The 14,514-nt window shown below is 24.6% G+C and overlaps 4 protein-coding genes across 4 annotated transcripts in view; 1 reads left to right on the top strand and 3 right to left on the bottom strand.

Moving 5' to 3' along the window:
• Window positions 1–93: 93 nt before the first annotated feature.
• pks3 (beta-ketoacyl synthase family protein) lies at window positions 94–8,857 on the top strand (the record flags this gene model as incomplete). Its single annotated transcript, XM_641353.1, has 3 exons — window positions 94–202; window positions 360–971; window positions 1,065–8,857. 3 exons carry the CDS (start codon window positions 94–96, stop codon window positions 8,855–8,857), a joined length of 8,514 nt encoding a protein of 2,837 aa, XP_646445.1.
• Window positions 8,858–8,978: 121 nt separating this feature from the next.
• drpp30 (RNase P protein subunit) lies at window positions 8,979–10,411 on the bottom strand (the record flags this gene model as incomplete). Its single annotated transcript, XM_641352.1, has 3 exons — window positions 8,979–9,450; window positions 9,670–10,219; window positions 10,333–10,411. 3 exons carry the CDS (start codon window positions 10,409–10,411, stop codon window positions 8,979–8,981), a joined length of 1,101 nt encoding a protein of 366 aa, XP_646444.1.
• Window positions 10,412–10,881: 470 nt separating this feature from the next.
• On the bottom strand, window positions 10,882–12,402 carry DDB_G0269978 (hypothetical protein; the record flags this gene model as incomplete). Its single annotated transcript, XM_641351.1, has 1 exon — window positions 10,882–12,402. One exon carries the CDS (start codon window positions 12,400–12,402, stop codon window positions 10,882–10,884), a length of 1,521 nt encoding a protein of 506 aa, XP_646443.1.
• Window positions 12,403–13,310: 908 nt separating this feature from the next.
• The window catches only part of DDB_G0269976 (hypothetical protein), a gene marked incomplete at both ends in the record, with an annotated part of 2,208 nt that continues 1,004 nt past the window's right edge, over window positions 13,311–14,514 (bottom strand). Inside the window, one exon of the mRNA XM_641350.1 lies at window positions 13,311–14,514. This exon is cut by the window's right edge and continues 65 nt beyond it. Within this exon, the coding sequence (XP_646442.1) occupies window positions 13,311–14,514 (1,204 nt within the window).

Here is a 14,514-nt window from a genome sequence, read left to right as displayed (position 1 = left end):
TTTTATTTTTTATTTTTTTTTTTTTCCAAACTTTTTTTTTTTTACAGTTTAATATTATAAACATCTTAGATTGTTTTATTTAAATAGATTTTAATGAATGTGTCTGCCTACCTACCTACCTGTCTGCCTACCTACCTACCTACCTGTCTGCCTACCTACCTACCTACCTACCTACCTACCTACCTACCTATCTGTCTGTCTGGTGATATAAAATATTTTTAATTTTTTATTTTTATTTTTTCATATAAAATGAAAAAAAAAAAAAAAAAAAAATTAATTAATTATATAATTATTAACATATATTATCCAATAAATCATTTATAGTTATTAATTTAAAAAATAAATTATGATTTTAAAAGAAGAAAATAATGGTATTGGGATTATTGGAATTGGGTTTAGATTACCAGGTGGTGGTAGTGGCAAGAGTTTAGGTAATCCAAGTGAACTTTGGAAAGAATTAGTTAATGGTTATGATGGTATTATTGAAACTAATGAAAGATGGAGTGATAATTTCAACAAATTGGGCGAGATTAATAATAGATATGGTGGTTTATTACCAATGGATGAAGTTAAATCATTCGATCCTTTATTCTTTGGTATAAGTCCACCAGAGGCAACTGCAATAGATCCACAACAACGTTTACTTTTAAAATGTACATGGGAAGCCATTGAAGATGCAATGATTGATCCAATTAATTTACGCGGTTCAAATACCTCTGTTTTCATTGGGAATACAACTCACGAATATAGAGATTTAAATAGAACTATCGATTCAATTCAAACCAACATATTTTCATCATCATCACATTCATCATCAAATCGTGTCTCAAACATTTTTGATTTTCATGGTCCATCAATAACAATAGATACAGCTTGTTCGTCATCATCAAATGCTGTGGTTTTAGGTTGTAAATCTATCATTGAAGGAAACTCTAAAATGTCAATTGTTGGTGGTACAAGTTTAATTTTTGGTAAGTAGAAAAAAAAAAAAAAAAAAATAATGGAACATATATTAATTAAAATAAACCTTTTTTTTTTTTTTTTTTTTTTTTTTTAAACAATAGATGCAAATACCCCAAAATCATTTTCATATATGAATATGTTAAGTAAAGACGGAAGATGTAAAAGTTTTGATGCAAATGCAGATGGTTATGTAAAAAGTGAATGTATTGGGGTATTATTATTAAAAGATTTAAACCAAGCAATTATTGATGGTGATAGAGTTTATTGTGTTATTAAAGGTACAAGTTCAAATGTTGATGGTAATGGATATAGTGATAAATCAAATTTCTATTCACCATCAGCACAATCACAAGCTGAAAATATTAAAATGGCATTATCATCTGGTAATATCAATGCAAAAGATGTAGACTATGTTGAAGCACATGGTACAGGTACTCCAGTTGGTGATCCAATTGAAGTAGAAGGTATTTCAAGTATTTTCAAAGACAATCATTCAAAAGAAAATCCATTATTAATAGGTTCGTTTAAATCAATGATTGGTCATTGTGAAGCATCTTCTGGTATTGCATCATTGGTTAAATGCTGTTTAATGTTTAAAAATAGATACTTTATACCAAATTTACATTTTAAAACACCAAATCCATTAATAAAATTTAATGAATGGAATTTAAAAGTAGTGGTAGAACCAACTCCATTCCCAAAAAAAGAAATTACCATGGCTGTTAATAATTTTGGAGTTACAGGTTCAAACGTTTGTATTATTTTAAAAGATTTCAATTATAATCATAATAGTAGCAGTGATAATAATAATACAATAAATTTAAAACAACAACAACATCAGAACAATATTGAATATTTAATTCCATTTTCAGCAAATTCAACTAAATCATTAGAACAATATCAATCTTTAATTTCAAATTTTAATCAAGAAACTATGGAGTTTAATGATTTTGTAAAGGAACAAATAATGAGTAAATCAAATTCATTATACCAACGTTCAGTTATTTTAGGTTCAAATTGGAATGATTTTAAAGATAATTTAATATCAACTAATAATAATATTAAAACAATCAAAACAACATCATCAAACATTTCAATAAAATCAAAGAATCCAATTATTATTATGGTATTTTGTGGTCAAGGTTCACAATATAATACAATGGCATTGGAATTATATAAAAATGAACCAATATTTAGAAAAACTATGGATATGTTGGATAATAAATTATCAAAATATTATGGTTTCTCGATATTAGAGAAATTAAGATCCATTCCGGTAGATGATATGAAATCAATTCATAATCCAGCATTAGCACAACCTGCAATTTGTATGGTACAAATTTCACTATTCGAATTATATAAACACTGGGGTATTAAACCAACATTTATAGTTGGTCATAGTCTTGGTGAAGTTACTGCCGCTTATTGTTCAGGTATGATTGATTTAGAAACTGAATGTTATTTAATTTATCATAGATCAATAGCCCAGAGTACAACAACAGGTTGTGGTAGAATGTTATCAATTAATATTTCACCTGAAAAGTTTATTGAACAATTTTCATCAAGATATCCTGATGTAGAAATTTCATGTTATAATTCACCAACATCAATTGTAATTGGAGGAAAAGAGGATCAACTAAATAAAATTTCAGAAGAATTAAAAAGTAAAGGTGAATTTACATCAATGTTAGGTTCATTATCATCTTTCCATACATCAAGTCAAAAAGCAATTAAAGAATATATCCTTTCATTGGACTATAAATCCAAAGAATCGGAAATACCAATATTTTCTACAGTAACAACAAATTTATTTGATTATAAAACTACTCCATATTCACCAAAATATACTTATGAAAATATTTTAAAATCAGTGAACTTTACTCAAACAATTGAAAATCTATACAAACATATAGAAAATAATCAACTGGGAACTGATATTGTTTTTATTGAATTGGCTCCTCATCCAACTTTACAATTTTATTTAAAACAAATGATACCAAAAGATTCAAGTTACTTTGGAAAAGGTGATAGTATTTCAATTTATTCACCACTTCACAAGAAAAAGAATGATGTTAAAGAGATAAGACAAACCATTTCTCAATTATATTGTCAGAATGGGTATAATATAAACTTTAAATGTCAATTTGAAAATATAAATAGATCAATAGTACCAACTCATAAATTACCACTATACCAATGGGATGAAAAACAATTTTGGAAAATTAATTCACTCTATGAGAATTATTATTTAACAGGTCCACCAATTGATATATTAGGTAATTCAATTACTGATTCACCATTTGTAAAATCTTATCAAACATTTATAAACATAAAGAGAAAACCATTCCAATATCTAAAAGGTCATGTTGTAAAAGGGAAATTCTATTTCCCAGGTTGTGGTTATATTGATAATTTATTAAAAATTTATCCATCACAAGATATAACTATTAGTACATTGGAATTTAGTACTCCATTTATTTTTACAGATGATTCAGTAAATCATTGTTTACAAACAAACATTTATCCAACTGGAAAAACAGAATATAAAGTATTATTCCATTTTAAAGATCAAAAAAAGAATGAATGGATTCAATCATCGTTTGGTAATTTTCAATTATTTAAACACAATGGTGAAAAGTCTTTAAAAATATTCAATCAAAAATACAATATTAAAGATTTGATTGAAAAACGTTGCAATTTAACCAAATTGACAAAAGAAGATTTATATGACCACATAAAGTTAAAAACTGGTTTAACATATAGTGGAATGTTTCAAGCTGTATCGATGTGTTATTTAGGTGATAATTGTTCATTATCAGTGGTTTCATTAGAACTTCCAAAACATTTACCAGATCAAAAGTCATTTTTCAACTCTTCAATTTTAGATTGTTGTTTACATGGTATGATTGGTTTAGTTGATGAACATTGTCAATTGGTTTTCGATAGAATTGAAGGTTTTAATCTATATTCATCAAATATACCATCAGCAAGGGATCAACATACAAACGTATATGTTTATTCATCATTAAATGCAAAAATGGGTGATTCTTACTTTGCATCTATTGTAGTAATGTTAGAAGATGGTACTGTATTAATTGAAATCGATAATGCAGCATGTACTTCATTAACACCAATTCAAGATTCATTAAAAATTGAAGCACCAACAAATGAATTATATTCCACCTACCTTCAATCAAAGGATTCATTAATTTTACCACCACAAACATTCGAATCACTTTACCAACAAGAAAAAGGACAAAATGATATTTTAGTAGGTACAATTATTAAGCAATCACTTGTACCATTTGTAAATGAAAAAATGGTATTTAGAATATTAGATTTTTCAAGCGGTTTTGCAGATTACAATGGAACCACATTTCATTCATCAAATAATGTTTTAGAGAAATTTAATCAATTATTAAAAGAGTTTCCATTGTGTGAAATTGATATTGAATATACTTTTGGTAGTGTCCCACAATCATTAACCTCATCAATCAAGGATAAACTATCACACATCAATGAACGTGTTAGCATACTTTATAGAGATTATAGCATTAATGATCCTTTGTTACTCGAAGATAATCAATTAAAACCTTCACAATATGATATTGTATTAATAAATGATTTAGAAAAGGAAACAAATGATATTAAGGCTACACTTTATATGATTTATAATTTAATGGTACCAAATGGTCAATTAATATTAATAAATAATGATGGAAATAACTTAATTGAAATAAAAGAGTTATTAGATCAATGTAATTTTAAAGATACAATCATTTCAAATGATAAAAAATCAATCATTCAAACAAGAAAACCACAATTACTATCAGAATTATCACCAAATCCAAATATAGACTCTTATGATCAAATTATAATTTATAGTAATGATGACAGTGAAATTTGTAATAAATTTTTAAAATCACTAGAATCAACTGATGACAAGATATTAAGTATAATATCAACAATCAGTAAATTTAATGAATTTGTAGAAAAACAATCAATAACCGATAAATCTGTGATTTATTTTATAAAAACAATGGAACAATTAACATTGGATAATTTTAAATCAATTACATTTGAATACATAGAAATTAATAGAAAACTATTAAAACTTAATTCAATGTGCAAACATGTATTGATAACATCAGATTCAAGAAAAGATAATTATTTAGCATCATCAGTTATAGGTGCTGCAAGATATTTCGATGAATTTCAACAACTACAACTATTCACATTAGATTTCGATAAAGAATCAATTATTGAATACACTCATAATAATAATGAAAAGAATTTAGTATCATTGATTGAATTATTAACAGATAAGAAAATATCTATTCAAAAAGAATATTTAATTAGAAATGGTAAAGTTTATTTTGAAAGAATAAAGAAAGAACAAAATCTTAGAAAAAAATTCAAATCTGAATCATATCAAGATTTAGTTGAAAATGATTTAGTAGCAGTTTTATCACCAAATTTAGAATATGAATTAAAACCAATGACAAAAGATTTAGAACCATTTGAAGTCCAAGTTGAAATTAAATCATTTGCATTAAATTATAAAGATTATCTTACATACATTGGAAGTGTGCCACCTGAAATGGTCAATCATAAAACGGGTGATATTAATGACCCAGAATTTGGTAGTGACTTTTCTGGTGTCATTACAAGAGTATCCAAAAACAATTGTAGTGAATTTAAAGTTGGTGACCAAGTTTATGGTACTGCATATAACACTGCATCATCCAAATCTATTATAGATTCAGGTTCAATTTATTTTAAACCAAATAACTTAAGTCATGAACAAGCATCAACAATACCAGTAGTTTATTCAACATCTCTTCATAGTATTTACAATATTGGTAATTTAAAAAATTATGAATCAATTTTAATTCATTCAGCATCCGGTGGTGTTGGTTTATCTTCATTAAATATTTTAAAATGGAAAGGTCATTGTTCTTATATTTTCCTTACAGTTGGATCACCAGAGAAAGAGAAATATCTACGTGACACCTATGGATCTTTAATTACAGGTATTTATTCAACAAGAGATAAGAGTTATGTTCAAAAAATAAAAGATAAACTTAAAGAATTAGGCTCGGATAAAACAGGTGTAGATTTAATATTAAATACATTATCAAGTGATTATATGGATTCAAATTTCAATTGTCTTTCAAAAAGTGGTAGAATTGTAGATTTATCAATCACTCATTTGAATTCAAATGAGTATATTGATAATAAGAAATTTAAATTCAACTATGGTTATCATAATGTAGAATTACTTTTTATAGCTGCACCAATTTTAAAGAAATTATTAAAATCAATATCAAAAGCAATTGAAAATAATGAATTAATTAATAATTTACCAATAACTCAATATTCAAATGTTAATATTAAAAATGCATTTGAATATATTAATCAACGTAAACATATTGGTAAAATTGTTGTTAATCATGATACAGATTTAGTGGGTAATTTAATAAAGGAGAAAATCAATTCAACTTCCAATTTAGATTTTACATTATTAAAATCAAATTATCAAATCAATATAAATAATTTAGGAAAGAATATAATAGTTACTGGTCAATCTGGTATAGTTTTTGAAATTATAAAATGGATAGTTAAATTTGCGCCATTAGTTGAAAATATAATTATCCTTTCAAAATCATCAATGAAATGGCAGTTAGAACTATTAGTAAATAGAAATAAACATATAAAATTTCATTTCAAGAGCGTTGATGTTGGTGATATAAACTCGATGGGAAAAGCAATCGATGAAGTTTCAAATGATATTGATAACATTGATTCAATATTCCACTATGCATTCCATCAAATAACAAAGAATGTAGAAGCTATCAATATGGATACTCTGGATATTTCATTTGGCGCAAAAACAATTGGTGCAATCATTTTACACGATCAATCAATTAAAAGGGGATGGAAATTAAAAAACTTTATAATTGCATCATCAGTTACCTCATCATTAGGTTCTGAAAGCCAATGTAGTTATGTTTGTGCAAATAATGTTTTAGAATCATTCTCACAGTATAGAAAATCACTTGGCTTACCATCAATTTGCACAAGTTATGGTTTAATAAAATCAACTGGATTTGTATCAAGAAATGAAAATGTTTCAGTAATGTTTGAAAATTTAGGATTCAATCCACTTTCAATCAATACAATTTTAGGTTCATTAGATTTACAAATCCAAAATCAAGAACTATCAACAAATTTAATAGTTTCAAGTTTTAATTTCTCAAATATAACAAAATATAATCCACAAAAAAATAATTTTTCAAAGATTGATTATCAAGTTTCTTTAGAAGAAAAGAATAAAGTTAATCAATTGGGTCATGATGGTAATCAGGATAATAAAAACTCTGTAAATCAAATGTTTTTAGAGAAAGTTTCAGAGGTATTATCAATTGAAATATCAAAGATTAATATCGATATTAAACTTTCTGCATATGGTGCTGATTCTTTATCAATCGTTCAATTAAAAAATTGGGTAGATAAAGAATTATCAGGTAATATTATTACAATTCAACAACTTCAAACAAATACAATTTCATCATCAATTAAAATTATAACAAATTCATTAGATAAAAAGAAAGAAGGTAAAAATAAAAGTAGTACAGTGGTTAATAATACCAATGAAATAACAACAACAACAAAAACATTTGAATATTGGAAGAATGAAGCAAAATTAGATGAAACAATAATTGCATCATCAATTAAATCAGATTTAATTATTGATAATAAAATGGATAAAGTTATATTATTAAGTGGTTCAACTGGATTTTTAGGAGGTTATCTTTTATTGAATTTAGTAAAAATGAAAAACTGTTCAAAAATTTATTGTTTAACAAGATCAGGTCATTTATCTGACCAAATCGATTTAATGAATAAAATAATTGACAATTTAAAACACCATAAATTATTTGAAATGTTTGAACAATCAGAATTGGAAAAGATTTTCCCAGTCCGTGGAGATTTAAGAAAGAGTAAACTTGGATTATCTGATAAAATGTATTTAGAAATTTCAAATCAAGTAAATTTAATTTTAAGTTGTGGTGCTGATATTAATTTAAATGCAAATTATGATGAAATTAAACCAACCAATGTAGACTCAACTAAAGAGTTTATAAAGCTATCAGTTTCGAAAGGTACAAATAAACCAATGATACCAATTGTAAATTTATCTTCATTTTCAATTTTCTTTGGTCAAAAATTAAATGATGAAATCGAATTTGATGAATACCAAGTTGGAATACCTTCATTAAGTAATTTAAATAATTTACCAGGTGGCTATATTCAAAGTAAACTTATCTGTGAACATTTACTATTAGAAGCATCATCAAGAGGTATTCCAGCAATGACAATTAGATTACCATCAATATTTTCAAATCCACATACTGGTATTGGTCATAGTGGAGATTTGCTTCAATTAATAATTAAATCCATTAGTGTTACTAAATATTTCCCAATTGAACCAACTTCATTATTTATTAGTCCAGTAACATGGGTAGCACAAAATATTATTAATTTAATCTTTAATGAAGGTTGTTGGTCAAAAACAAAAATAAATACTTTAAATATTATTTCATTAAATGGTGAATTGCAAACAACAAATGAAATATTTCTAATGATAAAAAAAAATTTTAATTACAAAGAAACCACTTTAATAAATTGGAAAAAAATGATTTCAGAATCAAATGATAAAACTTGTATCAGATTAAGAACTTTTCATCCTTTAGATTTTACTCCCACAAAATATCACATGTCTAAAGAATTTAAAATTTCAAAAAATACAAAATCACTTTTAATTTCTTTTGGTTCTTATGATGGTTGGAATATTACTGAACAAATGGTATTAAATTTATTAAAACAATAGACATATAAACACTATAAATTAAATAATAAAAAAAAGGTAAACAAATATAGGAAATAAAATAAAAATAAAAATAAAAAAGTAGTTTATTATATATACAAAAAGTTAAAAAATAAAAATAATATTATTCCCTTTTTCTTTTATTATTATCAATGTCTATATCCATTTTTCCTTGTTTTTGTGCTGTGCTTGTTGTATTAGTAGTAGTTTTTTTATTTGATTTTGCTGTTGGTTTTTGTGGTGGTTGAGTTGGTATGGATGGTGTTTTTTCAGTAGTTGGTGTTGGTGTTGGTGTTTTTGTTTTAGCAGTTGTTGTGGTGGTTGTAGTGGTTGTAGTTGTTGTGGTAGGTTTTGGTATTGTTTCTTTTCCAGTAGATTCTTTATTAATATGTTTTTCATGTGGTATATTATTATTTGTTGGTTGTGTGTCCTCTTTTCTTTCCAATTTCCATAACTCTAAATCTTTCAATAAATTTGGATCAGTTACAGTTGCAATTCCTTTAGTCCTTCTAGTAATTGCATGTAATACTGCTGTATGTGGATGTTTACTAACTGCTGCTTTTGCTTGATCAAATGTTAATCCAAATAAATGTCCTCTAAAGAAAAAAAATAAAAAAAATAAAGTTAATAAAATCCATTAAAAAATAAAAGTTAATAAAATCAAAAAAAAATAATAATAATAATAATAATAATAATAATAATAATAATAATAATAATAATAATAATAATAATAATAATAATAATAATAATAATAATAATAATAATAATAATAATAATAATAATAATAATAATAATAATAATAATAATAAACTTACAAATTTGATAAATCATATGGTGATCTTAGAGTTGTTGAAGATTTACCACTTGATGATAAAATTATATTTTTACCAAAAGAAGATCTGACTAATGAAGAAGCAATTTGAAAGAAAGCTATTCTATCAGCATCAATACCAAATAAATTACCATATAAGATTTCAATGAAAATTCCTTTTGCTATACATTGTCTAACTCTTTCAGGTTTAATGATAAACTTTGAAAAAGTGTCAATTGTAATGATATCGATTTCATTTGAATTACAAGCTGCATTAAAAACTGAAACATCATAAGGTACAACACTAATGATATCATATGATTGTACAACTGGATTATTTGCTGTTATCATTTGAAATTCTGCCATTGTTTTACAAATTACTTGTAATCTTGTATATTGTTTAATCGTTTTATTTGAATCACCCATTTTCATCCAACCACTACTTGTACTCTTTTCACTATCATCTTCAATTTGAATTTTTTTAATTTTACATACATCCTTATATCCAATTTTACCTTCAACTGTATGTGTTATTGCTACTGAATCATATCCATCTAGAAATATTAAAAAAATAATAATAATAATTTTGTTAATATGTGTAAATAATTATTGATTTATTATTTTAAAAAAAAAAAAAAAAAAATTAAATATAAAAAAAAAAACAAACATTTAGTATGAAGTGAAAGCATTGATTTTATTTTAGGTTCTGGTAAACTAGAATCAATATTTAAATCATAGTAAACCATTTTTAATATCTGAATATATATATGTGGGTTATTTGGTCTGTTTTTTATTTTGAAAATGAAAAAAAAAAAAAAAAAAAAAAAAAAAACAACCGAAAAAGTTTTTATTTTTTTATTTTATTTTATTTAAAAAGTGTGGATTTACAAATGATCATCTAAACATCAATACCATATCGAAAAATTAATTTGTTGATATTTTTTTATTTTGTATAAAGAGATTTCAATACCATCATTTTTTTAAATATTACAATTTATAATTTACCAAAGATAAAAATAAAAGTAATAATATTAAAAAAAAAAAAAAAAAAATTAAAAATAAAATTTAAAAAATTTAAAAAAAAATAAATATTTATTTATTAATTTTATTTCATTTTATTTATTTATTTAATAATTTATTAATTTTTAAAATAAAAAAAATATATTTTTTAAAAAGAAAAAAAAAAAAAAAATTTTAAAATTTTTTTTTTTTTTTTTTAAGGATTTAAAGATTTAAAATCATAAGTTTCACTTAATAAAATAAAAGTATTTGGTTTTGTAACTTCCATTGCATTTGGATCAGAAATTAAACACATTAAAATTGTTAAAACTGAACTAAAGATAATATCAAATGGTTTATAGAGGATGAATAAAAACATTACCAATTGTACATATAACCAACCTTGGTTTTCCAATTGAATTGTTGCCATAATCATTGTAACAATGAAGCCAATTATTAAAAACATTGATAAAGAAACTGATAGCATTGTAATTAACATATAATTATGAGTTGCAAATAATTTTTCATTATTATTAACCATTAAATTATAGGTTTTCTTTGATGAATTACAAAATGATTGACCATAGATTGAAACCATAGAGAATGTGTAAATGTTAAAAGTATATAACATTCTTGTGAAGATCAATGCAATAAACTGGAGACAATTACAAAACAAAGATGTAAGTCCTGGAACTCTTGCAAAACCTCTACAAATGAATTGCACCATTTGAACCAAACAAACCAATAAAGAACCAAAAGCAATTGAACCAAATGAAGAAGTCATGGAACGATATAGTGAGTGTGCGCATGGTTTTGGTGGCATACCATTGAAATCTTCATCAGCAAAGAAATACCAACTTGCAACCAACCCAGATACAACACTATAGCAAGTATAGGTGATTACATAATGTGTCCAGTAAAGATTGAATACTAGGAACATGAATTTCATATAACTCCAGGCAGTCCAATAACTATCATAATAGAAATTATAACTTACTGAAAATAGCCAAATATTATAATAAACACAAGAAATTATTAAACAAACGAAACTAACCAACAAGGTTGATGGATACTTTTCAATGATTTTTAAAACCAATGATATTATTATTCCAACGAATGGAATTTTATCCCTAAATGCAAAATAAAAGAATATTAAAGAAATTAAAGTTATGCCAAATACAATTGCCCATGAGTACCAACCATTGCCAATTAACAATCCAATAAATAAAATACCAGTAATCATCAATGAAAAAAAACTAGTTTTAATCATATTTGTTGGATGGATTTTAAAAATCTTTTTCCAAATTAAAAAGAATGCCAAAATTAATGGTATTGAAATTGCAATAATTAATAATCCTTGTAATGAATATTCAACAAATTCTTTTTTATTTGGATGTTTTGTTCCGGCAATCACTGTCATTGTAATAAACAATACCATTTGAATGGCAAACAATACTGAATATAATAAATCATTATATTTTACTTTTTTTGGAAATTTATTAAATTCATCTGCATTATCATCTTGAGAATGATCAAATTCATTTTCATCACCTTTTAATTTTTGTTGATTTGAATTTACAATAACACCATTAACTATGGTTTTACCTCCTGATTTATTATTATTATTTTGATTATTTTTTTCACCATATCCAGTATTATGATCACCCATTTTATAAATACCTCCAGTCGTTGAATTTCCTTTTAAAGAACCATAAATTCCATTATCATTAATTCCCATTTTTATTTTTTTTTTTTTTTTTTTTTTTTTTAAATTTTAAATTTTAAAAATTATTATTATTATTATTTATACTAATATTATTAGTATTAGTATTATTATTATTATTATTATTATTATTATTTTATTATATTTATAAAAAATTTAATAATTTTTTTTTTTAATAATAATAATTTTCTTAAAAAAAAAAATAATAATATTCAAAAATATTTATGATTGAATATATTAAAATTTTATTTATTGAACAATAATAAAAGGAAAATGAATAGAAATGATAAAAAAAAAATTAATAATTAATAAAAAAAAAATAAAAAAAAAAAAGAAAAAAACAAAAAAAGGGAAAAAAAAAAAAAAAAGAAAAAAAAAAAATTGAATGCTATTATCATATAATTATTTATTAAATTGTATAATTTATTTATAATTTACCACTAAAACACACACAAACACACAAACACACACAACTTAATTTTTATGTTCATCATATTGGGTGGGAAACTCCAAAAAATTAATTATTTTTAGTGGAATTTGATAATTTATTATTATATATCTTGCTAGTTGTAAAAAAACAATGAGCTTGAGAGAAAATAATGCCATCAAACACTAGTATGTGGTCATTAAATCTCTTTATAAAGTGTATCTCATCGAAAAAAAAAACTTGAATTTTCTCAATATAAAACCTTCTCCTTCAACCACCACCAACAACAAAAACTCACACCCACCCACAAATAAAAAAAAAATAATAAATAAATTAAAAATTATAATTAAAAATTTATTTGTATACTACCAAATTAGTACCATATTTTATTTAATTTTTATTTTTTTTTTTATTTTTTTTTTATAAAACATAATATATTATAAAATAATTTTGACCTTAATAATAATAAAAATAAATTTAGAAAATGATTGAGAATTTATCTTCTAGCTTTTTGTTTTAAAGATTTATAATCAAAACCAAATGATAAATCTTTATCACCAGATAATAAAATTTGTTCAAAACAATAAGAATGAATTGTTTTTGGAATATCAACGAAAACTGGAACAACACCTATTCTTTTATTACCACCACCACCACCTCTACCACCATAAGCACTACTTTTTTTAACGCTCATAAATGATGAAGCTTTGGCTTTCTCTTGATATTCAGCTAAATCACAAACACTATCATTTCTATTTCCAAATCCACGTGAACGAATACCAGGTGCACCATATATATTAATATTATTATTATTATTATTTGAAGTTGGTTGAGAAGCTGAAGGTGGAGTCGAAGAAAAGTAAGAAACTTGTTTAAGAACACCATTAAAATTTGAAGCCACAGTACCTTGTGGTAAATAAACTGTAGCGAAACAAGCTCTTAATGGCAAATCAATCTTTGGAATTATGAAATTGAATTTACCTTTACGTGTTTTCTCATTGAATTTATGGAGTTCCTCTTGTAAAATAACGATTTCAATCTTGATTGGAGTATTTTGGTCGAAAACACCGGGTTTTAAAATTGGGATTAATAAAGCACCATCGTTCTCAATGATTGAAGGTTTACAAGGATCACCATCCATCATACAAGACCAAACCTCGTATCCGAATCCAATTTGAACCTTTAGGAATTGTTTTTGAGTATTTTTAATATTTAAAATCATTTGGTGGATCATTTTTCCACTATAACTCACTGTTGTTACCCAACTCATTTCCTCAACGATCGATACGAGTACAGCACAATCTAAATTTCTTTTAACTCTTAATTTTAGCTGGAAATGTGGTTCCAAGAATTTATAACTTAGGAGAATTGGATGATTTGCCATTTTACATAATTCAATTGGTAATTCTCTAACATCAACTACACTTAGTACATCATTACCAATATCTGAAATCTCAACATTGGTACGTGCTTCAACACCAAGAAAACCACGTTGTCTTGAAATTTCATCACCTTTACAAATCATTGATGGTATATTCAATTCACCACTTGTATCCTTCATTGAATATTCACCATTAATGTCAATACTATAATTTGTATCAAATCCATAATCTAATTGAATTTGTATCACTCTTTTATGTTTTGGTGATTCAATTCTCTCCAATTCAACAACTTCCCATCTTTTAATTGCTTTACCATTA

The sequence above is a fragment of the Dictyostelium discoideum genome (assembly GCF_000004695.1).
Source record: "Dictyostelium discoideum AX4 chromosome 1 chromosome, whole genome shotgun sequence".
Classification (NCBI taxonomy): domain Eukaryota; phylum Evosea; class Eumycetozoa; order Dictyosteliales; family Dictyosteliaceae; genus Dictyostelium; species Dictyostelium discoideum.
Note: the sequence above shows the minus strand (reverse complement) of the source record. Positions and strands in the feature narration are given on the sequence as shown.